General features: G+C 34.5%; 4 protein-coding genes across 4 annotated transcripts; all 4 read left to right on the top strand.

Moving 5' to 3' along the window:
* Nucleotides 1-1,398: 1,398 nt before the first annotated feature.
* On the top strand, nt 1,399-2,007 carry LOC133033880 (uncharacterized). Its single transcript, XM_061108943.1, has one exon. It carries the CDS (start codon nt 1,399-1,401, stop codon nt 2,005-2,007), a length of 609 nt encoding a protein of 202 aa, XP_060964926.1.
* An 805-nt stretch (nt 2,008-2,812) lies between these two features.
* Nucleotides 2,813-5,032, top strand: LOC133033879 (uncharacterized). Its single transcript, XM_061108942.1, has one exon. The coding sequence runs from the start codon at nt 2,813-2,815 to the stop codon at nt 5,030-5,032; it is 2,220 nt and encodes a 739-aa protein (XP_060964925.1).
* A 3,460-nt stretch (nt 5,033-8,492) lies between these two features.
* LOC133033878 (uncharacterized) lies at nt 8,493-9,291 on the top strand. The gene is made up of 2 exons (XM_061108941.1): nt 8,493-8,763; nt 8,816-9,291. Exons 1-2 carry the CDS (start codon nt 8,493-8,495, stop codon nt 9,289-9,291), a joined length of 747 nt encoding a protein of 248 aa, XP_060964924.1.
* A 6,000-nt stretch (nt 9,292-15,291) lies between these two features.
* Nucleotides 15,292-19,115, top strand: LOC115718785 (linoleate 9S-lipoxygenase 1). The gene is given in 10 exon segments (XM_030647611.2): nt 15,292-15,577; nt 15,708-15,911; nt 15,914-15,990; nt 16,105-16,324; nt 16,681-16,911; nt 17,052-17,137; nt 17,231-17,341; nt 17,454-17,767; nt 17,860-18,126; nt 18,231-19,115. Coding segments are annotated over 9 exon segments (2,121 nt in total). The 5' UTR covers nt 15,292-15,577; nt 15,708-15,832; the 3' UTR covers nt 18,967-19,115.
* The last annotated feature ends 1,891 nt before the right edge of the window (nt 19,116-21,006 follow it).

The following is a 21,006-nucleotide window of genomic DNA, read 5'->3' as shown; positions in this document are numbered from 1 at the left end:
TATTAAATTTTGAAAACTTATGTATGATAATTTAAAATTATAAATTTTCATTAATTTTAATGAATAAGTTTTTGATAAAAAAATTTGTAATAAATAAATGTGTGATAATTTTATCATTTAAATTCTTATTAAATTTAAAATATATTAATAAAATCAAAATTTAAAAAACGATAAAAAAATCTCACTTACATGGGATTATTTATCCCAGTGTGCTAGATGAGATAAATAATTCCAGACAAATGAGATAAATTGGATTAGTTATCCAGACTTCTAACATGCTCAAACACTGGATTGGACAAATTAGCCTGCCTAATCCAATCCAGTCCTGCGTACCAAACGGGCCCTAAAAGAATAGCATGGTACTAGGAAGACCCCTCTTAAGAGCTGCTTGGAGAGGTCATCGTCGGACCGATCATTCGAAGGCACAATTTTGTCCTCGTGGAGCTATGCCTTCGAACAATTTGTTGGGAACAAAAGAGTAATTGATACAAATCCCAAGTATATCATCTCGAACCCTAATGACTCCAAACGAAGGACTTTAAGCCTGATTTAATGTAGGCATGACTTGTGTACAACCAGTGCGAAAAAACGAATCAAGAACAAGAATACCCAAAGTTCTACCCACTCTTACATTAAAATAACCCTACGACTTCAAAATTACCTAGACACTACTCCCTTAATCCTCACATTCGCATGCAAAAATTTATCCTTAAATAAAACTCTTACATGTAAAGGCTTGTTTTGTAGTAGTGCTAGTTCAATGTGCTTGGTCCAAGGATGGAGAATAGAATTTGCAGACATGAGTACAATACTCTGATTATCACACCACATTAAAGGAACTACAACTTAAGTGAGTAAAGACCCAAATCTAGACCAAATCAACAGTATCAAGGGCCAAACTGCGATACTCTACTTTAGTGCTAGAGCGAGACACTATTGGTTGCTTCTTTGAGGACCAAGATACAAGATTAGGACCAAGGTATATATGCAGTGCCTTGAGGTAGATAGCCTATCATCTGGATCCGAGACCCAGTCTGCAGCCCTGAAGCCTCTGAGAATGTCTTAAAGGTTCTCAGCATGAGCTTGATAGAATGAATATCACCTTTGCAAAAAAGTAAGATATCATTAGCAAAACAAAGATGGTTAAGTTTCAGATCTTTGCACCGAGGGTGAAAGCTGAAATCTAGCTGCTTGGAAATCTTTGCCAACAATCTTGAAAGGTATTCCAAGCCTATAACAAAGAGAAGAGGTGACATAGGATCTCCTTACTGAAGACCTCTCTTGGAAGCAAAATAGCCATTCATGGAATCATTAAAAAGAATGGAGAATTTATAAGTAAAAATGCAAACCATAACCAATTTTATGAACTTTTTGGGAAATTGAAGAAAGGAGGATAAAATGGGAGGCAGAGCTTATGCCTATCGAGATGGTACTACTCTCAGAAATTTCTTGTTTGACACGGGAGGAGTGGATTTGGGGTTCAGCGGTTGCAAGTATACTTGGCAGAACAAACGTAGCAGTGGCCAGTTGGTTAGAGAGAGAATTGATCGGGTTATTGTGGACACTGGTTGGATGTCTATTTGCCCTTCCGGGGGGGTTCGCAATCTACCAATTCTTTGTTCGGATCATGGGGCGATACTATTCAATTCTCATGTCTTCAATCAGAGAGGATCCCGTCCTTTTAGGTTCTTTGAAGCTTGGTTCTCGGATCCAAGCAGTTTGGAGGTCATTAAGGAAGCTTGGGAAGTCACCACTGTGTCTATGGAGAATAGTGGGTTAATTAGAAAACTGTCTAATACCCAAAATGCTTTGAGACGGTGGAGCAAGAATGTCTTTGGGGATACCGAGTTACGGCTTAAACACTTAGAGTTCAAACTTCAATCTCTCCAATCCAGAGAGGATTATGAATTGGATTTGGAGGAGGAGAAGCGAGTGCAGCGGGCCATTCTGGATTTATGGGATCGTAAGGAGTCGATATGGAAGCAAGATCTCGGGAGGTGTGGTTAATGAAAGCTGATAGGAATACGTCTTTCTTTCATGCATCAACTATGGTGCGAAGAAAACGGAATCACATTTGGAATCTCAAGAATCCTAGAGGCCAATTGTGTTCTAAAGAACAGGACAAGGGGATTATTCTTAATAATTATTTCCAAGAGTTGTATAAGTCTAATGGCGAGGTCCATTTCGATGGTTTGGAGGAACTAATTGATCTTTCTGTCTCGATGGAGGAAAATGCACTGATTACTGGCATCCTTGATGCAGAGGAGATCAAAACCCATGTGTTCAATATGCATCCTCTCAAAGCACCCAGTCCGGATGGGTTTTCAGGATGTTTTTACCGAAAATGTTGGAATGTTATCGGAGGTGATGTTGTTAGCTGCATTCAGAAGGTGTTCTCCACTGGGGTTATGTGTCCGGGGTTGAATCATACGTTCGTTTGCCTCATCCCTAAAGGTACCAACCCGGATAGTGTTGATCGGTTTCGGCCTATTGCTCTGTGCAACTTTGTTTATAAAATAATTGTCCGTATTCTGTCGCAAAGATTAAGAATGATCCTTGACAAATTGATTGCTCCTACCCAATCGGCTTTCCTACCGGGGAGGTGGATTGCTGAATCGACTCTTCTAACCCAAGAATTGGTGGGAGTTATTAAAAAAGAAGAAAGGGAAAGGCGGACTTATGGCGATGAAGATGGATATGAATAAGGCTTACGATCGAATGGAGTGGAAGTTCTTGGAGAAAGTGCTCCTTTTATTCGGTTTCAGTTTGTCTTCTACCAAATTGATAATGGCATGTGTTACTTCGGTCTCTTATGCAATTCTATCTCTTGAATGGAAAACCTCTTCGCAAGTTTTATCCGGAAAGGGGGCTAAGGCAAGGCGATCCTTTGTCGCCTTATCTATTTTTGCTTTGTAACGAAGTGTTTTCTCGCTTCCTGTACCATGAACAGCAGAAGGGGAACTTACACGGGATTCGGGTGGCTCGGAATAGCCCTGAAATATCCCACTTAATGTTCGCGGATGATACCATAGTTTTTCTCGGAGCCAACCCTTCGAAAGCGGAAACTTTGGTCCGATGCATTAAGAAATTTGAAGACTGGTCTGGTCAGGTCTGCAGCAAACCCAAATCGGGTCTCTTAATCTCTAACAACTGTAATCCTGGGCTGAAAGAGAACTTATGGAGGATTTTGGGAGTTGGAAATGTTAAAAATACCGATCAACACCTGGGCAACCCGTTTCTTTTTGGGCGAAGTAAGAGAAGTGATTTCAATTTTATCAAGACAAAGTTGTGTGATCGTCTTGAGGGCTGGAGACTAAAACATCTCTCTAAGGTTGGTAGAATGACGTTTATCAAGTCGGTTGCCCTCTCGATTCCTTCTTATACCATGTCCACCTTTAAACTTCCAAGCCTCTCTTGCAACGAACTCGATTCGATTGTGAGAAGGTTTTGGTGGACTGGTTCTATTGATTCTAAACACTTTCTAGCCACGAAATCTTGGAATGCACTCTGTCAACCGAAGCAGAGGGGAGGTCTTGGATTTCGGCGTTTCGAGGACATTAATCAATCCCTTCTCTCAAAATTGGCCTGGCAACTTGCAACCAATGATAACCGGCCTTGGTGTCAAGTTATGAAAGCCAAGTATTTCCCTAGAGAGAGTTTCTGGAGTGTGTCAGAGAAGATCACTGACAGTTTTGTGTGGAGGAGTATCCTCAAAGCCAGATTGGGTGTAGCTGAAGGAGCTTGTTCTATCATTGTCTCTGGGGAGTGTATTGATATTTGGTGGCAACCGTGGATTCCGTGGTTGGGGTATAATGACTTCAGAACTACTATGGAGAAAGTGAGAGAAATCGCTCCTTACCTGGTTTGTGTGGCTGACCTCATGTACCGTAATACAAAGAGATGGAATCATGGCTTCTTGAGATTTTTGTTTGGTGATGAGCTTGGTGCTAAGATTGGGGCTATTCAAATTGTTAAAAACGGAAAAGAAGACTTCCTTGTGTGGAAAAGTTCCACATCGGGGTGTTTCTCTGTCAAAGGAGCTTATTGGATGGCCCAATCGGGGAGATTTAATGAGACTAACAGGTTTTGGAGCTGGATTTGGAATGCCAACATTCACCCGCGATTAAGTTTGATGCTATGGCGAACTTGTGCAAATGTCCTACCTACAGCAAACACCCTTAATCCCAATAATTGTAAGTGTTTCTTTTGTGATTCGGGTGATGAAAATCCCTTGCACTTATTTGCAACCTGCCCCTTTGCCTTGGCTCTCTGGTTTAGTTGCCCCTTCCCTGTAAGATTGGATACTATTCATTTTGGAAGCATTTCTGAGTTGTTGTGTAATCTTTGTGAGGGTGCTGATATTGAAAAAAGAAGTCAAATGCTGGTTTGTTATGCTGTACTGTTTGAGACTATCTGGAATGTTAGGAACAAAATACTCCACAATGTCAATGCCTCTTGGAGTGTTGACCAGGCGCGAAGAGATATTGTTAACCGGTTTAATGAATTTGTCACTTCCCATTCCTCTCCTTCCCTTAGTATCACTGCATCTGGGACTGAGGAGGTGTCTCTAAACATACATTCTAAGAATCTGGTAGTGGTGGATGGTTCTTTCTCCAATGGTTTGTTTGGTTGTGCGGCTATCATTATTGACCGTGACTCCTTGGAGTGGAGTTGCTCCTCGGCTGCTGGCTCTTATGCTAATGCTCTTGTAGCTGAGATGGAAGCGATTACTCTTGGAATGAAATGGGCCCTGAGGAATGGTTGGGACGAATTCACCATTGCTTCAGACTCCGAAATCCTGGTTGATGCGATCCGAACCAGAAGACTTCCTAATTGGCAATCACCAGAGGAGTTTTACTCTTTGTTGCAGCTTTTTGATTCTAGTTCTTTTGTTAATGTAGTGTTTGTGAAAAGAAATGTAATCACTTATGTTGATGAACTTGCTAAGAATGCCCGACATTCTCAGAGCGGTTCCTTAAACTGTAAAGGGGAGGGATTTCTCCCTGTGAATCCCGCTTTTTTCTGGTGTTAATCTTATCGAACTGAGGTTCCTTTTCAAAAAAAAAACAAAAAAACAATAACTTTGCATTATATCAATATTATTATTGTTCGATTCTTTCAAAATTAGAATATAATGTTAATATATTTAATTTTAGAGAATTGTTAAAAGACATCATTAATACTTAGCTCTTTTTTCAGTGTCATATATTATTAGTGTAATTGAGTTTGAGAATATTCATATAACTTAAAAAAAAATTAGATAATATTGCTAACCCTAGGTGTTGGGCACCTACTAAATTATACAAAATGTGACGTCACATGGCAAGTGTACGTACGTCAATTTCTTTTATAAATCTATCAATCAGTTTATAATATATTTTCTTTTTTCTGTAAATTACAAATAAGTTGCTTGATTTTAAATATTAATTGATTATTCATACACGTTCCTAGCATAACTAATTAGCTACTCAAAGTCAATGCATCGAGAACAAATAATTAAGGGAATTAATCATTCATATTGGGTTACTAGTTTAAAAATAATATATAAGGATAATAAAATAATAAGTATTTTTTTCTTATGAACTTTCAATATTATTTGATCTTCCAAGCTCTTAATTAAATTATATGATTTTTATTAATGTTAAAGAATCTCACATTGTTGATGTGTGGAAAGATAATAAAATATATAAGAGGAATGAACTATTCCTCTTATAGCCAATTAATTTTGAGATGGAACCTCATTCACCTTATTCCAAATTCTAAAATGATCGAAGTAGAGTCAAAAAAAAAGAGCCACAAAAAATGCAAAAAAAAAAAAAAACTGATCGAATAGCCAAAAGTCAAAAAATGCCACTTGTGATTCGGGATTAGTGAGCTAAAAAAGAAAGAGCCACCAAAAATCTAAAAATACTGATCCAAAAAGTAGAGCAAAAGAGCCACTTGTGATTAGGGATAGTGAACCAAAAAAGAGTCGCTTATGATCGAGCTGTCCAAGATGGTGAGCATATAAAATAGCCACCAATTAGTTTTAAGATGGAACCTCATTCACCTTATTCCAAATTCTAACAATTAATATAAACGTTACATAATTATACATCTAATTTTTATAAGGTTTCGTTTTTACTGTTAAAAATAGTACTTTTACCCCGTGAACATTGTTGAGATCATAATATGTGTATATTTGTGGGAGGAGATTAGTTGAAATTCACAAGAGTTATTAGTAGTACGTAATATCATTAATCCTCTGTAGTTAAAGTGATTCGTTCTAAAAAGAGTTATTGTACATAGTTTGAGCCACATATTGTGATTATTAAAACTGAAATATTACTGATACCTTGTATTTAAATATTAAAGAAAAAGTCTTATATGTTACATTATTGATAAACCAATAATAGACTGATTTTATATATAAATACTATTAAGCCTATAATATACAACAAGTTGCTCTTGGCTTAATTAGTTATTGCTTTCCATGTTTTCTATATATATGTTTTAATCAAAGCTCCATTATAATGAATCGAGTTTACATATTTATATATATAGATTGATAGATATAATGTCTTCAGCAGATACTGATATTTTCCGAGTTTGTTACTATGTGGAAAATAAAACAGGTGAATCTTGTACAGTTAGCTACACTAATCCTGATGGAGTTGTGACAATAAATGTTTTAGCTAATGAGAAGAAATTTATAGGTAAGTTACTTGGTCCAAGTAAGGGAGAAGGTGTGACCATTAAGACAAGTGATTACGAAGCAAATACATGGGATGTGTATACAACTGGAGTTGTTCAAGGTGTTCATAGAATTTATCTAGAAACTCAGAAGAATTTTACTATTCATCCATCTGTAACTACTAGATTGTCTTTCGATGCCCAACTCAAATACGTTATGTATCGCGATCATATCGATGTTTATAATGTTGGATGGATTTGGGATGGATATTTATTTACTTTGAACAATGCTTAATTAAATTGTATGTATGTATGTACGCACATACGTTGGTTGGTTTGTTTTCAGTTATCAGCGTATGTATGTACATACGTACGTTCTTGCTTGATTCTCTCAGCGTCTTCCTGTACGCTAAGAGAATCTGGTAAATGTTGTTTAATATAATTTTCTTTTGTTTGATTTTATTTGCTTTTCTTTTTGTTCTACTCGTTTATGTAATCGATCTTCTTGATAGTACTTAATTTGTTTCTACTCATCATCAAAAGTTCAAGTTATATAGATGATGCTGAGCCATTTTCGTTTAATCAAGGTTTCACTTGATGTTCTTAATTATATATATGTAAACCATATATATATTTATTTATTTATTGACTTTCAAACAGAAGAATAAATTACTGTTTTGTTCTTAATGATGAAATACTACTAAAACTATAAATAAATTAATAATTAATTCTTTGAAACATTCACTACTTGTTGGCCATCAATTAAAAATTACGACAAATTAAACCGCAAATAAATCACAGGATCTTAGTCATGAAGAAATTCCTTCCGTCTAAAAAAATTTATTGTCTATTCTAAGCGCATGCTAAACCAATCTACGGGCCATAACATTAACATTGCGAATTAAGTAAAAAGAGATGCTCTGGGAAAGCTAGAGAATAATGCTTTAATTGTTAGAACTATTACTTAGTTTGCTATTTCTGTTATTTCTTTTGCCTAAGTTAGTTACTGTACAGCTGTATTTTATTGTTGTTTGTTAGCTTTGTAACTGTCTTCTAGGCTTGTATATATATTGAGTTATTACTCATTTAATAATATACAGAAAATCATTTAGCTCAAATTCTCTCTATCCTTTTCTCTCTGTTCTGTTATTCCTCACATGATATCAGTGCCTGTTTTTTTTCTCTGATCATTCGTTTGTGAGTCAAGCTTCACTTCCGCATCCATGGCTTTAGCTGCAAATAATTCTGTTGTTTTCTCACACAAACTCTCCATCAAGCTTGATAATGAAAACTTTCTACTATGGCGTCCTCAAATTGTTTCTGCAGACAAAGGTCATCAACTACTCAACTTCATATCCCCCAACTTCACACCTCCACAGAAATTTCTCTCTGACCGTGATGAAGAAGCTGGTCTCATCAATCCTCAGTTTGTTCAATGGGAGATTCAAGATCAACTTCTCTCATCTATGTCTGAAGGAATTCTAACGCATGTTGTTGGCTGTGAAACATCTGCTCAGGTATGGAACACTCTTGAAATCTATTATGTTACTCAAACTTCTGCCAAGATAGATAAATTTGTTACTTAGCTGCAGAATATCAAGAAAAGTTCACTGTCAATGAATGACTATATGTTACGTATAAAGACTATTGTCGATCGATTATGCTCAGTTGGCCATGTTGTGACTGTGAAAGAGCATATAGTTGCTATCTTCAAGGGTCTTCCCTCCGATTACGACACTTTTGTCATCTCTGTAAATTTCAGAAATGTTCCTTACACTATTGCAGAAATTGAATCTTTGCTTCTTTCTTAAGAACATCGAATGGACAATCATTCCAAAGAGCTTGATTCTGTCAATCTTGCAACAAATAGACCCAATTGTGGACGAGGTTCTGGTTATGGTCGCCAGTTGAATCCTTCTCCACCTCCTCGTGGATCTTGGAATCCTTATGCTATCAATCCTAGAGAAAATTTCTCCAACACACCAGCAGCTCCTCCCCGATTTCGGCAGAAGTGCACCTCCTCAATTCTCCATGAATACTCCTTCAGCATCAGCTACAAACAATTATTCTGTTTGTCAACTTTGCTCAAAAGTTGGTCATATTGCTTCTCGCTATTATTAGCGATTCAACCTTGATTTTCCAGGAGTTGGTACTGCCAACATAGATAGGCAATCTGCTAACATTGCCACAACTAACATTGTCAAGGACCCTGCCTGGTATCCAGACTCTGGTGCCACATCTAACTGCACAGCTGATGCAAACAATTTCACTCAAAAGGACTCCTATTTTGGTAATGAACAAGTTCATATGGGCGATGGTGCTGAAATTTCCATTTCAAATGTTGGTAAGACTTCTTTCACCATGCCTTACTCTTCTAAACCATTATTTCTTAATCTTATTCTCCATGTTCCCCAAATAACCAAAAAGCTTATCTCTATTTCAAAATTTTCTACTGATAACAATGCATATTTTGAGTTCTTTCCTGATCATTGCTTTGTCAAAGACCAGGTTTCTAAGGAAGTCCTTCTGCAGGGACATCTTAATCAAGGTTTATATGTCATTCATCCTTCTCAAAATGCATCTTTCTCATCAAACTCCATCAGTTACTTCTCTGAATAAAAATACAGCTTTGTACTCTGTTAATAATGTCACCAACAGTCTCCACAATGTATCTAGCTATTCCAATTTTTCTTTGTAGCATAGCAGGTTGGGGCATCGCTCTGCTAAAATTGTAAAAAGAATAATGCAAACTTGTAACATTTCTGATCCTAATAAAACAGTCCATGATTTCTATGAAGCCTGGTGCAAAGGCGAAATTCACAAATTTCCCTTCTTAAGGTCTAAAACTGTTTACACTGCCCCTTTACAACTCATTCACACTGATGTTTGGGGTTCATTCCCCTTTCTTTCATCAAGTGGTTACAAGTACTATATATATTTTATAGATGCATATCTAGGTACAAGAAAAGGCCTTTTTACCGGAGCAATTCGTCAAATGCGCCGGTAAAAGTTGTCGACATAAAGCAAAAACTTAAATCCCACTTGCATTTATGCTTTACTTTTGCCGGTGCAATAATGCGCCGGTATTTATACGTTTTGTCGGCGCAATAATGAATATGCGCCGGTAAAAGTAAGGAAATGAAGTGCCAACAGGCGCGAAAAGTTTGCCGCCTTTTATTTCATTTATTTTGGCGCTTATATACTTTTACCGGTGCATCTATGCCCCCGTAAAAGTCCCAAAAAAAAAGAGGAAAACTTCTCGCGTGGATTTCCTTGGTAGGTGGGGATACTTTTACCGGCGCACATTTGCGCCGGCAAAAGTATTAAATTAAACGCGTGGATTTTGATGTGGCAAGTGGGGTTACTTTTACCGGCGCAAATGTGCGCCAGTAAAAGTTGTAAATGAAACGCACGTTTTGGCTTAGGTCAAAATTTAAAAAGAACTTTTACCGGCGCATCCAATTGCGCCGGTAAAAGTGTATATATGAATCAGTTCGAGCACGAAGACCCCTTCTTCCCCATTTTCATTTTTGCATCTCTGAAAAAAAAAAAAAAAAAAAAAAAAAAAACCCTCTCAAGCCCTCTCTCAATCCCTCTCTGATTCCATCTCAATCTCTCTCTTTCTCTATCAATCTCTCTCAATCTCTATTTGATTCTCTCAATCCCTCTCAATCACTCTCTTTTTTTCTTCAAAAAAACAACCACCACCACCTCCGTCGGCCACCACCGCCACCACCACTGTCGGTCACCACCACCATCGACGACAGCCGAGCTACGGCAGCCACCACCGCAGACCACCAAGCCCCACCTCTTCCAATTTATTTAAGGTATTTTTAATTTTTTTAATTTTAATTTTTTTTAATGTTTATATGTATGGATTTATGTATGTATGTGTTTATTAGTGTATGTATGTGTATATGTATGTATTTCTGTATGTATGTGTATGTATATTTATATGGGTATAAATGTATGTATGTGTATAAATATATGTATGTATGTATATGTATGTGTATGTGGGATTATGTATATATATATGTGTATGTATGTGTATGTGTATGTGTATGTGTATGTGGGTGTGTATATATATGTGTGTATATGTATGTATGTATGTGTGTGTGTATGTACATGTGTATGTGTATGTGTATGTGGGTGTGTATATATATGTATGCATGTATTTGTATGTGTATATTGGTGTATGTATATATATGTATGCATGTAAATATGTATGCATATATGTGTGTATGTATGTATATATGTATGTAAATATATATATGTATATGTGTGTGTATGTGTGTGTATAAGTGTATGTGAGTGTGTGTGAGTGTATGTGTATGTGTATGTGTGTGTATATGTGTAAGTTAGTGTAGAGTAATGGATATGTGATAAAATTTTTAAATTTTTATAGGTATTAAATTTTTAATTGGGTTTTACTTTTTTATGAAATTAGGTCCCTGTTCGACCGCTCCGGATTACCGCTAGCTGCTTGCAGTTGTCATTTTTGCACTCGATTCAGGTATGTTTTTTTTCTTTCGCTTAGTACGTAGTAGTGTTTGTTATTAGTTAATATGTCTATGCATGTTAGAGAAGTAGGTTCTGTGATAAAATTGACTGTTGTTGGATGGGTGGATTATTTTTTTGTTTATATATTGTCGTGAAATATTTATTTGTGTTATTTATAGGTATTAAAAATTTTGGGTTTACACTTTTTAAGCTTTATTTTCTTGCAGAATTTTTTCTATTTTAAGCTTTATTTTCTTGCAGAATTTTTTCTATTTTTTCTATTTGATCAATTAATGATATATTTCAAGTGTGAAACCTGAAACCAAAGAAAACAAGCGTAATTCTATTCCAAATATAATAATAAAAAGGAAAACAATTATAAAAAGTGACCCAAAACGTAGGCTAAAAATAGCCTAACAGGAGCGTCTGTATGTTATCTTGCTTTGATTTGTAGAAGATGGTGGATAATAATAATATCAAAAGGACCAGACATTCACCGTGGATAACAATGAGGTTCTCTAATTTACAGGTTTCTCTGCCTCTCGAAATCGAATTTGAAAATTTAGAAATGTAAAATTGATTAAAGGCTCTCCCTCGTCTATATTTATATATGGATTTGGCGATTTGCGTGCTTATGGATCAAGGGTCCATATATTATCTAGATAAATTCAATACTGATCTAACAATTGGGGAGCTAGAAGGGCAACATTAAATACCCCTTACAGTACTTGAGGTATTTCTTCATTATCAATATTCTCCTTGATGTTTGCACTGATAGCAGATAGCCCTCATTATGATATCCCAAGCATCACGCGTTTTCCAAGGACACGTGAAACTCACAGATCCATAAAATGAGGACATGTGTGCATGGCAAGCGATAACCCCAAAAGTCCTCAATCTTTCACATTCCATGATAGGGAAGATAAATGGGTCGTTGTTCCAAAACAATCCACGTGTCCACGGTGCTAAAAGTCATATGAAGGCTAGACTACAAGCTTCCGCCACTCTAAAGTCTCGAAAGCTTGGGGTAAATGTTATCTACATTTCTGGATAAGCAACATGTGGCATCCTCAAAGTTTGATTAGTCTACGTAATTCCAAGCCCAAGCCTTCCTGCGTACGAAGGCCCAGTCCAAGTCTAAGATGGGCATAAGCTCTTCCAAACTCCCAGAGCCTTACTTTCGAAGACACGATCCTCCCACTCTCGGATGCCCATCCAACCTTCTATGAGATGGAGCGAATAAAGTCCTCTAATCAATCAACGAGGCACATCCAAATAGGAAGCTCAAGAGGTACATCTAGAAGCCCTTATAGGGTGACGTGGTTGCCCTTAGATGTCTGGACCCACCAAATCAGATCATGTTCCCTATATCAGGACATGGTAGTGAGGTGTTGAGAATCATGGGGTTCCATCTCAAAACCAATTGGCAATGAGTGGAGTATCCCATGTTCTTATATATGGCTCAATTCTCTACCATTTATTCTATGTTGGACAATGTCCACAACATTCCCCCTCAAAATGATGGCTATTTTTTGCTCATCAATCTTGAACCGTATCAGAGTGGACATGGTCACTATCTGTATAAGTGCGGATCGGATAGGATCACTTGCCCGCAAGGGATATGGCTCTGATACCATGTTGAGAATCATGGGGTTCCATCTCAAAACCAATTGGCAATGAGTGGAGTAGCCCATGTTCTTATATATGGCTCAATCCTCTACCATTTATTCCATGTGGGACATTGTCCACAATATTCCCCCTCAAGATGATGGCTATTTTTTTGCTCATCAATCTTGAACCGTATCAGAGTGAACATGGTCACTATCTGTATAGGTGCGGATCAGATATGATTACTTGCCCGCAAGGGATATGGCTCTGATACCATGTTGAGTATCATGGGGTTCCATCTCAAAACCAATTGGCAATGAGTGGAGTAGCCCATGTTCTTATATATGGCTCAATTCTCTACCATTTATTCTATGTTGGACAATGTCCACAACATGAGGGTACTGTAAAAAGGGATCGATATATTCCCTTTGTCCAATGTTGTTCATTTGACATTCCTGTCTACTATAGCAGCACCCTTCCATGACACTTTTTCAGACTGTATGGGCCTCCTTTAGTACAGATATTTCTGCCCCACGAGCCAAAATCCTAATGTGGGCCTCAAAGTCATGTATTCTATAAATTTACCCGAATAGTGGATCCATTTTGTACAAAAACCCTAGCGGGTATGCCCAGATCTGGATCTAAGCCTATTAAATTCCATTTATCCCTTCACGTACATAGGGGGGATGATGAACAACAAAATAGAAAATACTTCTATGTTTTCTTTGAGCTTTCTTCTTCTAAGAGAAACCAAGAGAGAAAAACAATATAGCAAAATTTAGGGTTCTTCAAAATGCAAGACCCATTTGTAACTTCAAGCTTTACAAGGCCAATACATTGACTCATGGAGTAGGGTTCACTAACACCCAAATCGCGTAAAAATCTTCATCTCATTCAGTGGCAGAGCCAGCCCAACATTTTAGTGAGGGCAAAAAAATTTTTGAAACATTAATAAAAAATATAATTTTTATTAAAAAAAATGCAAATTCTATGAGAATAAAAATAAATATATGTGAGAATAAAAGTGAAAAATATAAATTTTATGGGGATAAATATAAAAATATGTAAGGACAAAAATGAAAAAAATTATTTTTATGGGGTCAAAATATAAAATACCTAAAAAATTATATACAAAATTTATATAAATAAAAAATTGAGAGGGCAAATGACCCCACATGTCCCCCCTTCCCTCCGCCTCTGATCTCATTACTTAATTACCTATTTAACTTCTTAAGCTCTTTTGTAATTTAGTTTCCGAAAATCTCGATAAACATGCGTGCGAAGTAGACGGTTTGAACATTAAACTATATATTGTTAATTATTTTGAACTTCTCAAAATTTTACAAAATGTCTTAAATAAATATTGCGTATACCACTATATAAAAACTAGACTAAATTTTTTTTCTAGATGTTGAAACAGATAGGGGTTGTACAAGTAAACATTTAAATGGGGTGCATTATTGAATCACTCATTAACTAATATGCATGATTCCCTTTTTTTTAAGCTAATTAGAATTTTTTTCTGTTCCAAACTTTGACATGTACCAAATCATGTCTTCTGAACATTTAATGCCGTTGAAAATCTCTTTTGAACAATTGAGATTATTAGATTTAAGAAATTTTGTCCAATTTTAGTAAGAAAAGTCTAACGTGGAAAGTTTAGGAAACATGATTTGGTACATGTCAAAGTTCTAGGGATATAATTTGGTAGATATCAAAGTCTGAAAAGCATGATTTAGTACATAAAAAATTACTAAATTAGTAAAATTTAGTGAAATTGGACAAAAGTCCTTAAATCTAATAATTTCATATAGTTAAGGAAAAAATTTTAACGGTTAAAAAAGTTTAAACATAATCTGGTACATGTCAAAATATAGAAAACAAATATATCCTAATTATCTTTTTTTTTTAGGATGGAAACATGCATTGACTTTTCATACCTACTAATAATTTACAGATCAGCAAATGACGTATGTAGACACTGACATATGACGTCACACATTTTATGTATTTGTAGTGATTAAATATTAACATTATTTTAATTAATTATCATAAAAATAATTAAACAATAATATTGATATGATGCACGTATTCTCCACTTTGTAAAATTATCATATATAATATTATAAAATATGTGTATGCATGTCTATTTCAATTGATGTAATAATTAAGGCAATAATCTTAATCTTTAATTAGTATTGTTTTGTATCGAAATTAATGCTGATAACAATTAATAATGACTCTTATATAGCATTCCTACCATGCATAATTAATGATCATTAATTAATTAATTAATTAGCTGATGAGATCTCAAATAATAACGGATCTGTACAGGTATTGATTGTAAATATAGTAATATATGGATTAATTAATTAATAATCCCAAATATTATATTACGTACTATTAATTAATCTACTCATCACTTATGTAGTATGCATGTAAGTACACCCTAATCCCTATAAATAAGAGCCATTGTTGAAAAATTATATCATATCATATCATATTCATAACTAGACATTAATCTATTTATATACAAAAATGACGTTACTATTATTGTTAAGGAAAATGTTGGTGTTGTTAGGGCAAGTGCTACACATACTGACTGGTGGTCTGTTTTTCGAAATGATAATAGTAACGAAAATGAAAGTGTTGTTGCATCGATTAACTCGTGGTTTGTTTGCGGAAACCACAACGGTAAAGGGAATAGTGGTGTTAGTGGAAAAGGACAAGTTTAAGGATATGACTGCGCCTCTTTCCCCTATTTCTGGAGATCTAGTGACCGTCGAGCTCTACAGTCGTATGTATTATCATCACTATCACTATCATTATCATCATCATTACGCATAATCAAAAAATATTACACATAATGACGTGATAATTTTTTTAAAAATTAATTACACATATTTAATTTTGTTGCATGCATGCAGAGGATGCTACGCTCTAGGGCGGATACTCATCAAAATTGGAGAAATGTAGTGATCATGATGATGATCCTAATCATAAAGAGTACTCGAAATTTAAATTAAGTTTTACCAATTGGAACGAAATTAAAATGGGAGTCCCTCCAGCATTGAAAATCACCAACAATAATAAGGATGAGTTCTTGCTCAAGTATATTACCCTCAAGTATATTCGGTAAAGTTCTTGTGCAACTCTTGGGTTTACCCACAAGAAAGATACACATACCCTCGTGTTTTCTTCACAAACAAGGTATGTTATGAACGTAAATAAATAACATATAGTGATATTTGTTACTTAATTACGCAAATAATAATATATAATAAAGTGATTATGATTGATTAATTGGTTTTTTCCTTTTTATAGCCATATCTTCCAGATAATTCGGAACGTCACAAACTACATAGGTTAAGAGAAGGTGAGCTTAGACATTTGAGATCGGAAAATAATATAGGCGAGCTCAAAGAATGGGACAGAGTGTATGATTATGCGACGTACAATGATTTGGGCAATAATCGTCCAATCCTTGGAGGGAAAGATTTACCTTACCCTCGCAGAGGAAGAACTGGAAGACCCCTCACTCATGGTACTTATAATAAATTAAATAATTAAGACCAATTATATATGTATATATCTTCTTATATATTAATTAAATACAATTAACAAATTAATCATGATTTTTTTTATTTTTACAAAATTAGAAATAATTAAATACAATATGTTTAAATTATTTAATTTCGACATCTTAAATTATTATTTGTAATTTTTTATATCTATAGGAGATCTCAACCTTGTAATTAACTATAATATTATAAAATATTGTATATGTAAAAAAAGAAAGAAAAAGAACCATCGAATAATTATTTTTTCATGTATCTAAATTTTAAAATACTAAAAGTAATTATAAGTAGTGATCCATACTTATACTTTTTTATTCTTTAGATGGTCATGAGAGCAGGCCTGATAAAAACCAAGTCATATACATTCCACGTGATGAACAAATCAATCACTTGAAGACGGAACCACCACCATCATCAGACACCGTTGCTAAAATAATTACAACATTGTCTGAAGATGATACTGTACTTGATGATAACTACTATCGTAGCTTCAGAGAAGTACTTGCGTTGTTTCAGGGTACAGGTTTACCTGTCCCTGGTGTAATTGAAGCAGGTACGTACGTACATACATACTTAATAATATAATATACATGCATGAACGTATTCATGTATGTATTTATATAAATATATATTTATTAATTATTTTTAATTTCAAGTTTTCAATAATAATTTTGAGAATTTGCATATTTATAGGTGATGAAAATGCATGGAGAGATGATGAAGAATTTGGAAGAGAAATGATTGCTGGTGTCCACCCTGTCCACATTCGTCTTCTCAAAGTAATACCATTTATTTTATTTACATTACATATAGTAATTAATTATTTACTATACATTACATAATAATTTTTAAATTTTGATGATTTAATTCAGAAATTCCCACCAAAGAGCAAGCTAGACAGAAGAAAGTATGGTGATCAAGATAGCAGAATTAGTGAGGACGATATTATAAAAATGTTGGAGGATTTCAGTAGTGTAGAAAAGGTATACATTAATCATGTCTATTGTATTATTCATCCTGGAGTTAAGTAAATGAGGATTGTTATTTGGTACTTTAAGGTGCTTAATATTTCTCTGATTAAATATATATATATAGGCGATCGAGCAAAAGAGATTATTTATATTAGATCACCACGATACATTTATGCCATACTTGAAGAGAATAAATAAAACTTCGACAAAGGCTTATGCAACTCGAACAATCTTGTTTTTGACAAAAGAAGAGAAATTGATGCCTGTCGCCATTGAATTAAGTTTGCCAAAGGATGGTCCTGATGAAAACGGTGCAGATAGCACAGTATTTACCCCACCATGTGACAATAATGATCCTCATAAATATGCCACTTGGCAACTCGCTAAAGGTTATGTTGCTGTAAACGATTCAGGCTACCATCAGCTCTACAGTCATTGGTAATGTAACACATATTTTAATTTAATAATTATTATGAAACAGCAAAACGTAACATGCCAATCATAATCCCACACGATCAATTGATTTACAGGTTGAAGACACATGCAGTGATTGAGCCATTTGTGATAGCAACAAACAGACAACTAAGTGTAATCCATCCAATCTACAAACTATTGCATCCCCATTTTCGTGGTACTATGAGCATAAACGCACGAGCTAGAACCATTCTTGTGAATGCCGATGGAACGATAGAGAGCGTGTTTTTTCAAGGAAAGTATGCAATGGAATCATCATCAGCAGTCTATAAGAATAATTGGGCATTTAATAAGCAAGGACTCCCAGCAGATCTTATTCAAAGGCAAGTAGTAGATAGCTAGTCCATTATCTATAATGATTAATTAGCTTAAATTACAAGATGTATTTTACTAACATTATATATTACTATTCTATGAATCTATATAGGGGATTAGTAGATGAAAAGACTAAAAAACCTTGTGAGCTAGTAAAGAACTATCCTTATGCTGTGGATGGGTTAGAGATATGGAATGCTATCAATAAATGGGTTAAAGAGTACTGTGATATCTACTACAAGGGTGAAGATAAGAAGGTGCAAAATGACAAAGAGATTCAGAATTGGTGGAAAGAAATCAAAGAAGTTGGTCATGGTGACAAGAAAGAATATGATGGGTGGCCAGAAATGAAAACTTTTAATGAACTCGTCGAATCATGCACCATAATCATTTGGATTTCTTCCGCTCTTCATGCAGCTGTTAACTTTGGGCAGTACTCTTTTGCAGCATTCTATCCGAATCGCCCCACATTAAGTCGACAGTTCATGCCTATGGGGGGCACTACACTTGGCGTTGACGATGAAGAAAGTTATTTCTTGTCCACATTTACTTCAAAAAAGCAAAGCCTTGAGATGATTTACCTTATTGCGCAATTGTCAAGCCATGAATCAGATGAGGTTTATCTTGGTAAGAATGAAGATGTTGATTGGACTTCGGATAAAAAAGCTTTGGACGCTTTCAAAAAATTTCAAACACAACTTCGTGCCATTGAAGATGACATTACGACTAAGAATCAAAATCATGAGAAAAATCGATGTGGTCCAATCCAATTCCCATACACTTTGCTCTTTCCTACGAGCGAACCAGGGATTACAGCTAAGGGAATCCCCAATAGCATCTCGATCTAAAAATGGTCTAATTAATTGTGTTGTTCTTCTTCATAATTAATTAGTCTAACTTTTTCATGTTTCTTTAATTTATTTCTCTCAATTGTTGTGTTACCAAAGTTATGTTTGTTATGTTTGCCTTTCTTTTGTTCCCTAATAATTTTTGTGCTCTGAGCCTTTTTCTGTACTTGTATGAGATGCTTAATAATTGTTGTCTTCAACAAAAATTATTATTAATAAAGAACTCTCTTTGATTTGAAGCTTATTGAAATGTTTATAATTAACATTTATTGTGTATATATATTCTTAATTGTCACTACAACATAAACTACTTTCACTATAAAAAAAAGTATACCATTATAAATAATAATTTTTTAATCACAACATAAATTTTTGTGACTAAATATAAATTAATTAGTCACAACAAAAAGTTACTTGTAACTAAAACATTGTATTTAAATACAAGTGACTAATTTAATTTTAGTCACAACAAGTATTATGACTAAAAACACATGTAGTCACAACAAATTGTGATTTTTGTGACTAATAATACCTTTAGCCACAAATATTTTAACCACAACATAAGAATGATTATTTAAAATTAGCTAATCACAACTTTTTTATTTTTAATCATAAATTTTGTGGTGACTAAAGCAAGATTTTTTGTAGTATATTGCAACAATTCTAAATTTATGGTGAGATTTTAGCATAGTACTATACTTTACTCTATATGAAAAAAAAACCTACTCTTAAGTGTGATAATTTTTTTTTGGTAAATAAGTCAACTAAATGCACTTTCAAAGAAAATTATAAGTTATTGCTTATATCTCTACATATTATACTATATCAATCTTATGTATCTTTCATATTCCTATCTTTTGTCTTCTTTAAAACTCCTATATTCTATTTAAAATTATTTGCTTCATGAAAGTAATAGCACTACAATGGTCTTAACTTCATGATATGCCACAAAAGCTCTATTCCTCCAAATAGCATGTAAACATCTCTACTCATCTTACTTCACTGTATAAAAATCTCACGTTTAGTCACAACAAAATTTGTGACTAAAAATAAAAAAGTTATAACTAATTATAAATTATCATCCCTATGTTGTGACTAAAGATATTAGTCACAAAAATCACAATTTGTTGTGAAATATGTTTTTAGTCACAATAATTGTTGTGACTAAATATGTTTTTAGTCACAATAATTGTTGTGACTAAAACTAAATTAGTGACAATTTGTATTTAAATAATATGTTTGATTACAAGTAACTTTTTTTGTGACTAAAAATCACATTTAGTCACAAAAAAATTATGCTCTAACTAAAAAATTGTCACTAAAAATATTTTTTTAAGTGCTTTCTTCTTATGACATTTAGTCAAGCAAAAACCAAGTTTTCCATGAAAGGACAAACCATATAGATGTGAGGCTATATTTTATCAGAGATGTATTAATTGGGTGAAAAGTGAAGCTGGAGAAGGTGGCCACTGAAAACAATGAAGCAGACATCCTCACTAAAGCCCTACCTAGCTAGCTACATCTAAGTTCTATCACTGTCTAAAGTTACTCAATGTAATGGAAGTTTAGGCAGTATACAACCTGTCGTATAGCTGGTTAGTATTTGTGTATATTACTAGTCAAGGTAGAGATTTGTTAGAATTCGTGTGCCTATGTAATATACCAACGAAGCAACTGGTTTTAACTAACTTTTTAAGTTATAGTTAAAACTGTTATACATGTAGGTTTAGTTAAGTGTATACTCGGGCATTAGTCCCTATAAATATTTATATGCTTGTAATATGTAGTTTGATCTAATCACTTGTAAAATTCAGATTTATAGTAATAAAGAAAGTATAATTCATTTCTGACCATGTTCTTTTAAGTGTAGTTCATTGTCCTTACAGTTTGTTTTCTGTTGAGTGCTTTAGAGGAGTGTTCTTGTGTGAGTTATGAACTCTCATGGTGTGTGAGATTGAGCTTTGAATCTCCAACAATCAATACTTTATCGACATTAACATGTCATTTTTCAGCTTATGGCTTTAATGACCGGCAATGCAT

The sequence above is a fragment of the Cannabis sativa genome, chromosome 2 (assembly GCF_029168945.1).
Source record: "Cannabis sativa cultivar Pink pepper isolate KNU-18-1 chromosome 2, ASM2916894v1, whole genome shotgun sequence".
Classification (NCBI taxonomy): domain Eukaryota; kingdom Viridiplantae; phylum Streptophyta; class Magnoliopsida; order Rosales; family Cannabaceae; genus Cannabis; species Cannabis sativa.
Note: the sequence above shows the minus strand (reverse complement) of the source record. Positions and strands in the feature narration are given on the sequence as shown.

Coding starts and splice junctions, on each gene's coding strand:
- LOC133033880 (XM_061108943.1), top strand. CDS start 1,399: ATGGGAGGCAGAGCTTATGCCTATCGAGATGGTACTACTCTCAGAAAT.
- LOC133033879 (XM_061108942.1), top strand. CDS start 2,813: ATGCAATTCTATCTCTTGAATGGAAAACCTCTTCGCAAGTTTTATCCG.
- LOC133033878 (XM_061108941.1), top strand. CDS start 8,493: ATGGACAATCATTCCAAAGAGCTTGATTCTGTCAATCTTGCAACAAAT. Junction 8,764..8,815: donor TTTGTCAACTTTGCTCAAAA/GTTGGTCATATT, acceptor TTGATTTTCCAG/GAGTTGGTACTGCCAACATA.